Source organism: Abrus precatorius, unplaced genomic scaffold (assembly GCF_003935025.1).
Source record: "Abrus precatorius isolate BTA unplaced genomic scaffold, Abrus_2018 Scaffold7, whole genome shotgun sequence".
NCBI lineage: Eukaryota > Viridiplantae > Streptophyta > Magnoliopsida > Fabales > Fabaceae > Abrus > Abrus precatorius.
In genome coordinates this window covers 4805120-4815666 of record NW_020874417.1, presented here as the reverse complement: position 1 = coordinate 4815666, position 10547 = coordinate 4805120, and the positions used below count along the sequence as shown (strand labels likewise).

At 35.5% G+C, this 10547-nt stretch overlaps 1 protein-coding gene across 5 annotated transcripts; it reads left to right on the top strand.

Moving 5' to 3' along the window:
* The first annotated feature begins 237 nt into the window (after positions 1–237).
* LOC113871362 (phosphatidylinositol 4-phosphate 5-kinase 9) lies at positions 238–10146 on the top strand. 5 transcript variants are annotated; one of them, XM_027508446.1, is made up of 10 exons: positions 641–762; positions 1722–1750; positions 1905–3114; positions 4077–4244; positions 5068–5233; positions 5488–5598; positions 5849–6036; positions 6500–6657; positions 8948–9113; positions 9695–10146. In XM_027508446.1, the coding sequence occupies exons 3-10, from the start codon at positions 2129–2131 to the stop codon at positions 9969–9971; spliced, it is 2220 nt and encodes a 739-aa protein (XP_027364247.1). In that variant the 5' UTR covers positions 641–762; positions 1722–1750; positions 1905–2128; the 3' UTR covers positions 9972–10146. The 5 variants fall into 5 exon arrangements, with proteins under 5 accessions (XP_027364243.1, XP_027364247.1, XP_027364245.1 ...); XM_027508442.1 differs by having other exon boundaries at positions 238–762; positions 1722–3114; XM_027508443.1 differs by lacking the exon at positions 641–762 and adding an exon at positions 791–888 and having other exon boundaries at positions 1722–3114.
* The last annotated feature ends 401 nt before the right edge of the window (positions 10147–10547 follow it).

Here is a 10547-nt window from a genome sequence, read left to right as displayed (position 1 = left end):
GTCTCCATCAAACGCAACCAGCTCCGAACCAATCCCAAAACGGTGCGTCCTATTCTGATGCACTCGACGAGAATAAAATCCTCACAGATTTTCCAATGCTTGATCTAGAAACTAAGCGTACACCAGCTTATATACTATATACTATATATACTAATGGACAAAAATTATGTACCCTTATTATAATATTTCCATCCATATTCATTTATATATGATGGAAAATTTATACACATATATAGCACGGTATCAGGGGAAGGTAGAGACCAATTCGAAGTTGGAATCCAAATTTTGAGTCTTTGAATAGTTGTGACGCTGTTTGTCTGAACATGGCATGGTTGGGAATAATCGCACATAAACATGAGATTAATATCCACTAACTACAGTCCAACGTTACGCGGACAATTTTGTCTTTTCAACGGCCGCGCTATATCGCATTCTTATATGATATCATATCATTGTGAATTTTGGTAATATTTGTAATATCTAGGCACATTTAATCATAGAAAAATGTTGCTTGAATTTATAATAAAGGCGATTCCACTTGCTTGGGATAGAGAAAAGACAAACGGGAGTTAAATAACGGGTTTATAACGTGTTTGGGTTAGAGATCGGATCAGCAGTGTTAGTTCTTCCAAATCCGGTTGAGGAAAATAAGCTAAAAGAGTTGAGCGTTACGATGATGTAGGACCAAACAAGCCTCTACTACCTCTATAATTTTCCTTGCCTTCACCACCTCACACTTGACTTGCTTCTTTCGCTTTCAAGGTACTCTTCTTCCCTCTCTCTTGCTTTCTGTTTCTCTTCATCCGTCTTTCTATTAAATTGTGGTTATGGATTTTTGCTGTATTTGTACATAATGTGCAATCGCTTATCCTCATTCGTGTGTGACAAGTGAGAATTTATTATCTCCTGCTTTTTTTTTCTGTGATTTTTTTCCGTGTTCAGTTTGCTATATGGATCTCAGGAGAGAATTAAATGTATTCTTATTGTTTAGAAGGTTTTGTTCCTCACGGAATCAAAGTTACGGAACCAATCGTACAATCGTGTCTGACTCCAACCACAATTTATCGATTGTTTTGTTTAAGTTAGTTATTTGAGTGTTTATATGTTTAGAAATTGAAATTGAAGGTGTTTGAGATTTTTCTGAAACTGTATGGTTGAACTATGAGTTTAGCAATTTTGGTGTTATAAGATAGAATCTCTTGGGAAATTGGAATAGCACTTATTGCTTGGCTGTGCAATAATTTTTGCAGATTCGTTTGTTTCAATTCTGAAGAACAGACTCTAGTTTTTGCTTTTTTTGTTTTTGTTTTTTTGGTCGTTGTTTTCAAGACAAGCATTTGTCCTTCCATTTTGTGTATGCTTATTTTACTTTTCATTTTGTTTGGTTCTTTTAATTTTTAACCTCATTGATAAGTTCTTTTAAAGTTTCAATTGCTTGTAGTTGTGGCGTCTGTTTAATTGCTTAATGTTTCCCAAATTTATACTACAATCGTCTGTTGTGGTCTACTAGTTTTTGTTTTTTTTTAAGGAAGTAGTGTGTTTGCATCTGCTCTTTAGAATTAAATTTGTTTCCTTCTATACTCTTATGAGTTCTCTTAGGTTCTTGACAAATTTTGTTTGCTTCTCTTTTTACATGACATGAACGTATATCTCTTCAGGCTTATGTAATGATAGACATCTAATTTGTTTTATTTTCCTGACTTCTCTTCTCTGGTCAAAAGGACAAAGAGTTTCAAGGGTCAAATTCTTGGTAAGATTTCCTATATGCAACCCTTCTTGTCTTGTAGCTGTTGAGAATTCGGGATAGTTATAATTATATAAGGAAATATTCCTCTTTTGATCATTATGCATGTCTGGCCCTGTGGCCACAGTTGGTAATTTGGATGGAGCACTTTCTTGTGCAGAGAGAACAAAATCTCTTGATGCCATTTCTGAAATAGACCATATATCTATCTCGACAAACGGTGAAGCTGGTCATTCCTCTGAAGTTGCTGGCTTTAGAGTAGGGGAACTTTTACTTCCTAATGGAGAATCATATTCTGGGTCCCTTCTTGGAAACATTCCAGAGGGTCAGGGTAAGTATGTATGGTCAAATGGTAGTGTATATGAGGGAGAGTGGAGACGGGGGATGAGAAATGGAATTGGGAAAATACAATGGCCTTCTGGAGTAGCGTACGAGGGTGAGTTCTCAGGTGGCTATATTCATGGTACAGGAACATATATTGTCCCTAATAATCTCACCTACAAAGGTCGGTGGCGATTGAATCTTAAACATGGGTTGGGTTACCAAGTTTATCCGAATGGAGATATCTTTGAAGGCTCTTGGATCCAAGGAACACCAGAGGGGCCAGGCAAGTATACCTGGGCCAATGGAAATGTATATTTGGGAAATATGAAAGGTGGGAGAATGTCAGGAAAAGGAACTCTCACCTGGGTGAATGGAGACTCATTCGAAGGAAGCTGGTTAAATGGTATGATGCATGGGCTTGGGGTATATACATGGAGTGATGGTGGCTGCTATGTTGGGACTTGGACCCGTGGTCTGAAAGATGGCAAAGGAACTTTCTATCCAAAAGATAGCTACCTTTCATCTGCACAAGAAATATATCTCAATGCATTGAGGAAAAGAGGGCTGTTGCCAGATTTGAGAAAACAGAATCCAGTGCATATTCATCATGCTGCTTCAGTTGATATGGGAAATGTCAAGGTTGGTGAGAGCCAGCGATCAAGTCGTGTTTCATCTGATAAGCTAGCCAAAGGGAACCTGTTAAATCTGGAACAGTCGCGCGGTGTGAATATTTCTCTTGAAAGGCGCTGGAGTCTTGAGGCATCTATTGAGAAAGTGATTGGGCATGATTCAAAATTAGGTTCAACAGATTCAATACTAGGAAATGGGGATAAAGAGGTTAATGCAAAGGTCCCCATCTTGGAACGGGAGTATATGCAAGGTGTGTTAATAAGTGAGTTAGTGTTAAATAATAGTTTTTCATCAATGTCTAGAAGGGCTAAACAGCTTCAAAAGAAACTTGCCAAAGAGATTAAAAGACCTGGTGAAGCAATCATTAAAGGTCACAGGAGCTATGATCTGATGCTTAGTTTGCAGCTTGGAATAAGGTAAAAGACACTATCCTGACTATTTGCACACTCAAGCTGCTTTATTTGTTACCATTTGTAGCAGTGTTACGTGATTTTTCTTTTTGCAATTTTTATCTATATTTTTATTTATTTATTGTTATGTAACAAAAATTCCAAGATGAACCCATTATGGAATGAGGACATAAAGTCATGATTAGAATTTTGAATTTTTTAATAAGAATTTTCCAATGGTTGGGTGGTATTCAAATTCATTAATCATATTCATGGCCATCTTCCTTTTATGTTTGTGGGAATATCTTTTATTCTTCCCTATCACCAACAGTAAAGAATAGAGATCCGATGTATATGGCCCCCAAAAAGATTGAGGTTTTAAATTTTCAACTTTCAGATTGTTATCCTTTGAACTGTAATTTCCTTAGAAATGACTAAACTATCACTCAGTGCTTCAAGAAGGAAGAAATGTGGAGATTCCTTATCTTTTGCTTGTTTTAACTCAAAGAAATGTGATGATTGAAAACAGGGAAAATTGCAAATAAGGCATTTTGATAAATATTTTCAGTTTAGAAACAATTAAACACCCAAGAGGTTAATCATCAAAAGCAAGCACTCCTTGTACATCTGTAACCATTACTAGTTGAGTGATAAATTGTTTTTCTGCTTGTTTATATTAATAATTCTTTCTTGCAATTTCCCCCACACAAAAAAAAAAACCCATTTGATATTGGGCATAACTTGACAATTGGAAAATGTTTCACCCTCAGTAAAGAAATATTTGCTTCTCAGCTTATTTCACAATTTTTCAGGAGAACTTAGATGGATTTTAATGAGTTTTTAACCTTATTAATGTTATGAGGCAACCATTAACAATAAAATCACCTAGCCTACCTACTTTAGAAGAAAAATTGTTATTCTGGAATATCCACATTTGCTCTTGCATGGTTTTTCTGTAAGTAATGTGAAATGGGCTTCAACATGGCTAGGTATACTGTGGGAAAGATTACCCCAATACAAAGACGAGAAGTTAGAGCATCAGATTTTGGTCCCAGAGCAAGCTTTTGGATGAATTTTCCTAAAGAAGGTTCTCAATTGACACCTCCTCATCAGTCAGAGGATTTTAAATGGAAAGATTACTGCCCGATGGTGTTCAGGTAAGTGGTTGACACTTGTTTAGGCTCATTGCTTTCATGGGGCTGTTGTATCATTCATCTAGTCTCTTGGCATGCATATAAACCAATCCTTGTTTCTGTATGCAGCTCTTGGTCCATAACTACTTTGTTATTGGCATGTTATATTTCTGAATAAAAGTGTTTATAATATTCATATCCTGATCACCCGATTCCATATTCACTTCTTATCACTCTATGCATTGGTGAGTGGTGACAGCGTTTACCTATTTGACTGGTTCCTTCATCCAATTTTTCATTTTCCTCTTAAAATAACTAATTTTTAATAATTCTCCATAACTTTCTATTATTAGAAAAAAAGGGGGGAAACTGTGTACACAATTGATTTTATGCTTCTGATGTTGAGTATCCATTTCAAATTACAATGCTAGTTGATAATTAGACATGAATATAATTGTGAAATAATTATTCAGTATTGATTTGCAGTAGTGTAATTGTTGACTAAATTACTAAACCATGAATTACATGTTGAATCCATACTAGTTGCTTCAACTACACAAATACCTCTAGTCAAAAGTATTATGTTGATCTGTAAGCTTGTCACAGTTGTTGTATTGTATGTTGACTTGTATAGGATTGCAATCATGCTTTCTTTTTCTTGATGAATATGAAAATAAAGGAAAGGGAATAAAATAGAAAATCACTTGTCATGTCAAAATGAAGTTTAACCTTTAATTTTTTGCAATTGAGTTCATTTCATGGTAAGAAACCACTTTGCAGCTCCAGTTTTTCTCGTTTCCTTTCACTTTACCTGTGATTGTTATATATAACTTGTGACCTGTTGCAGAAATTTGAGAGAGTTGTTCAAGATTGATGCTGCTGACTATATGATGTCCATTTGTGGAAATGATGCACTGAGGGAACTATCTTCTCCTGGGAAAAGTGGTAGCGTCTTTTTCCTGTCTCAGGATGATCGATTCATGATTAAGACACTACGGAGATCTGAAGTAAAGGTATTTTTATTTTATTTGGATCTTGTTCATTGGCATTTGTTGCAGGTGCAGATATAAATACATAAAATGGCAGCCTTGGAGTGTTTTCCACCGGTTTCTCTTTTGAAGTTCAAATACATGATACAGTTTGAAACCATACATTCTGAGGTTGAGGAGCATATGCATAAATAAATATATCTTAGTGTTCACTCATTCTTGTCTACTTTTTTTTTAAGTATAAATAACAAATTGTAGTGACCAAATTTGAAATGTAGGTTCTTCTAAGAATGCTTCCAGACTATCATCATCATGTGAAGTCATATGATAATACACTCATCACAAAATTTTTTGGTCTGCACAGGATTATACCTTCAAGTGGTCAAAAGGTAAGGTGCATTTTTCTGCACCTGCATCATTTTCTGGAGTATTAATCAATTAATATTGCCTAGACCTGCACCTTAACCACTAGAAAATCTGGAATATGTAAAGAATGGAATTTTTCATAGAGCAAATGTACTACATCATCTATGAACCTATCACGAGTTCATGACTTAACTTCTTCCATGAAATGACTTAATAATCGACATTTTATTTAATTAGGATGCTAATATTTGTATATACATTTCTATCTTGCAGTTCCGTTTTGTTGTAATGGGAAATATGTTCTGCACAGAATTAAGGATCCATAAGAGATACGATTTAAAAGGTTCATCTCTTGGACGCTCTTCAGACAAGATAGAAATTGATGAGAATACCACTCTTAAAGATTTGGATCTGAATTACTGCTTTTACTTGGAACCATCTTGGCGGGAGTCTTTATTAAAGTAAGTGATATTAACAAAATATTTTCTTTAATCTTGCATTTTTCTTTTTGTTCATGTTGTTACAAAAATAAAAATAAAAATACTAGGAATATAAAGTAAAAGGAAGATAAATTATATTTCTGTTGAGGAAGTAACTAAGAACAAAACAAATAGAAACAAATGTATATTTTTAATTTTACATTATGATTTTATAAAACATTTGTCTCTTGTAATGCAATGGAACCCTTATCAGATATTTTAATACTGAATACATTGAGTATGTACAATTTTTTAAGGAGAAAATGTTTTTTGCATCCCCCCTGGATGTATTTTTTAATAAAAATAGTAACTGCTTGTGTTTGTTTGAATTCCAAAATTTTGGCTGGTCAGTTCTTCACAAATTTTTATTTTGTATAGTCCTACAAATGCTTGGCTTTAAAAAGTGAATATTACCTTTACAGTCCTAGTCATAACCTTTGTGCAGGCAGATAGAGATTGACAGCAAATTCTTGGAATTACAGCACATAATGGATTACAGCCTCCTCCTAGGTGTTCATTATCGAGCTCCCCGGCAGTTGCGTCCTCTCACATCATACAACCAAAGTATAAGTGCAGATGGATTGGCAATGCTTGCTGAGGAAGGTGGGTATTAGATCCAGTCTAGAAAGCTATTGATCTGGGATTTGCTTTTATATAATTGATGTTTATTTCTGGCAAGAATTTAAAATTTTTTATGTTGAGGTGTCTTTAATTAAACGTTTTCATGCATTAGAAGAATGAAACTAATGACCTGGTATGGAGAGATACTACTATGCCTCTAATCATGTGTTGAGAGAGAAGAAATTGAGAACCGTTGAGTGAAATCCGTGCGGTTGACACAGTTTAAGATTTCATTTATAATAAATAGGTAGTAATTACAAAATATTTTGTTACATAGACCATAAATAATGTTATGTAAGTAATAAATAAATATTCCTTATTTATTTATAGTTATTTTCAATACTCAAAGCATATAGATAATATGCTTGTTACATATATAATTAAGGCGAGATTTTTCCGATTTATGGAACTGAGTACAATCACTCCTTTAAAAGACTAAGGTAGATGAGTCAACGGGGATAGGAGGTGTAACAATCTTAAGATGTGTTTTAGATGGAACATGGAAAATAGTAGACCAAGTACCATACATGGAGGAAACTGTGATAGAATCCAAAATTTAATCATGAATATGGAGATAGTCCACATGCAAACCATATATAGTAACTGTCATAAAAAATTGCTGGTGTTGCTCAAGTTCTAAAGCCAGTGTAGAAGTCAGAAGAAGTAGCTCATTAAAGTCACAGTGGAGACCGGACACCTTACCTAAGCCATAGAATTATCAACACGAGTATCAATAATAATCATGAGGTCATGATAAACCCTACAGGGACGTTGAGTATTATTGGTGTACAGGGTATTCGTTTGTGTCCAAATAGTTTCACTAGTCTTGTGAGCTTAAAAAATGAGATGCAACAATGGATGAAGTGTGGATTTAATGATGCAACAAAGTTGATCATCAATCTTTTTCCATCAAGGGAAGTTAGCCATTGATATATCATCTACTTTTTTAGTAAGGTGTTCCTCATATCTTGCCCTACAAGCCAAAGAAGAATGTTAGAAGTTTAAGTAGTATAACTCATACCATCCGACATCTTTGCAAAGAGTAGAGGAATGATGTGATTGCTGAAGATAGAGGGCTAAACCTTGGAAGGATCAGAAGACACCATAGGCAGTGAGGATGAAAAAAATATGTGTAGGAACAATGTCAAAAAGTGGCAAACACTCCAATCCTAGGGGTAGAAAGAACCAAAACGAAGAAAGGAGAGCAGATTTAGAAGGATAAGAGAGAGACGAGTGTGATGAACCAAATGCCAACTAAAACAACCACTAGATGTGCTACCATGCTCGGCCAAAAGCATTGCCACGTGAGAGAACTGCGCTTAAACAGTGCAGTGCATGAGGGTGCATAGCAACTCCAATGTTAACTGGGCTGCTGGGGTTATGCCGATCAGAGGGAGACAAAGCTGATGATGTGGTCTCTGGTGACATTGGAGGCTGGACAGAAGCAATGATGCCAGAACAGTTGTGGGACCAGTAGCAGGACGGGTAGAGAATAAAGGAAGAAAAAGAGGAAAGAAGGGAGGGGAGTTTGAACCACAGTTTTTGAACAATAAAATTTTCACCAGTGGGCAATGGGTCAATCAAATAAAATACAGATTAAGGTTTGTCTCTCGTTAGTTTCTAGAGTCTAGATACCATGTTGAGAAAGAAGAAATTGAGAAACATTGGGTGAAATTTGTCTGTTGATACTTTGAGGAGGACTTCATTTACAATGATTAGGTAATAATTACAAAATATTTTGTTTCATATTTACCATAAATAACATTATCTAAGTAATAAATAAATATTTCCTATTTATTTACAATTATTCTAAACATCACTGACATGACTGGCAAAGACGACGTAAAGAGTTCTTGTTTTGGTGTTATTAGGTACTGTAGATGATGAAAAGGGTGAGGGTTATGTTTGGCTAATGACCATCTGAACTTTTTTTATTGACAATTTTGTCCTGATTGTTTAGTAATGTAAGTAATATAAGATAGTATGTTAGGGGCTACAATTAGAAGCAGTTTTTTGGGGGGCTTGTTTTCCTGACTGAGATTGGAAATTGAAACCTTGAATTGGGTGCTTAATTTTGTTGACATCCAATTGAAGTTTTACTAGATTACGATAATGGTTAGGTGCCACACCATTTTTGAAACCTTTATCTGCTTATCTGTTTGACTCATTATGCTTTCAAGTTGCATCTATGACTTATATTCTTGCTTTTTCTACTACAATTATAATCATGGTACTGAATAATTTCAAAACGTCAATAATGACAAACTGACAGACCCTCTCGAGGATGAAGTATCCAACTATCCGCAAGGCCTTGTTCTGGTCCCTCGTGGTGCAGATGATAATAGTGTTGTTGTAGGGTCACATATAAGGGGTAGCAGATTGCGAGCTTCAGCTGCTGGTGATGAGGAGGTGGATCTACTTCTACCTGGTACAGCCAGGTATAGTTTCTTCGTGAATTTCAATAAGTTGTTATAGTGTTATTTACATTTTAACATCATTACAGTCTGACTATCCTATTTTAATGTTTGATCCTTGCACTTCAAATTCATAATCATTTTTAATAAATTTGTTATGTTATGGCACCCTCATTTTTAAGGCTGTGTGGTGTGATTGAGAGATCACCTAGTCATTGCCAAAGGTTGCATGTGTGCTCCCATATGAAAATTAATTCTCGTTAATCTCTCTTAATCACGTGTCAAAAGTGATTTTGAAAAGTAAAAGAAGCTAATTGATAAATTTCAAGCTGGAGAAAATATATGACGTACTCTGCCACAATTTTAAATAATTGGAATTCTTAATATTTTTAACAATCTCTCGGTGCTCGAATTTTCATGGATCCTAAACCTGTCATATTCATTGCACATTGATAGACTTTTATTTGTCTATTTGCCGTGGAAGAGCTTAGATCTTATCCGTTTCTATTACCGTAACAGTCTAGGCATTTCACTTAACTATCATTGGATAATTGCTAGAATATTTTAGGCTGAGGGTTTTTCCTGCTTTGCAACTTGTTACGCAGACTACAAATCCAGCTAGGCGTGAACATGCCAGCTAGGGCAGAGCAGATTCCAGGAAAAGAGGAAGTGCAAATGTTCCATGAGGCTTACGATGTCGTACTTTACTTGGGTATAATTGACATATTGCAAGAGTACAACATGACTAAGAAGATTGAACATGCATATAAATCTATCCAGTTTGATTCATTATCTATCTCGGCGGTGGACCCTACATTCTACTCACGTCGCTTCCTGGATTTTATTCAGAAAGTGTTCCCACCGAATGAAATGGCAGGATAAAGCTTGGGGGTTAAATTCAACCACTTAGTTTTTTCAGAAATTGTGTACATTTTCACATTCTCTCCTTTTGTTCATGCTCTATAATTGACTTGAATATTTTTAGTTTTAATAAATATATGAAATTCAAATTCTGGTCATTTTTCAATTTAAAATTGATCATTTTAGTCTCCTTGGCTTACAATGATTATGTTAAGTGATGATATGACAAGCAGATTATCACATATCGTCGGTACCGTGGGTTTTAAATGGCATGTGTGTCACACAATGCATTATTGTCTTGGGTCGTGGCAAAACAAGAAATACAGGGGCTCTAGGTCTCGTGACCACCAAATTTCTTCCACCTCTTGTCACTGTGAAACCAACTAGAGTGTGACGACCACTGTTGACCGTGTGCTTGATTTAGGAGGGGTGGAACGTTGATAGGCTCCATTAAAGATGTTATGGAGCAATTGTTTTGGTTAGGAGAGGTAGAAGGAGGAAGAGTGTGGTCTCATTTTGCAAGAGAAGGACAAAACACCGGACCCATGTATAGCAGTGTACCAAGCTTTTTCAATGTTAAAAAAATCAGTGTTGGGT

Excerpts from the sequence above, each read along its gene's own strand:
- LOC113871362 (XM_027508442.1), top strand. The coding sequence starts at position 1,850 with ATGTCTGGCCCTGTGGCCACAGTTGGTAATTTGGATGGAGCACTTTCT. Across the intron at positions 4,245-5,067 it reads TACTGCCCGATGGTGTTCAG|AAATTTGAGAGAGTTGTTCA; the intron begins GTAAGTGGTTGA and ends GACCTGTTGCAG. Across the intron at positions 9,114-9,694 it reads CTTCTACCTGGTACAGCCAG|ACTACAAATCCAGCTAGGCG; the intron begins GTATAGTTTCTT and ends CTTGTTACGCAG.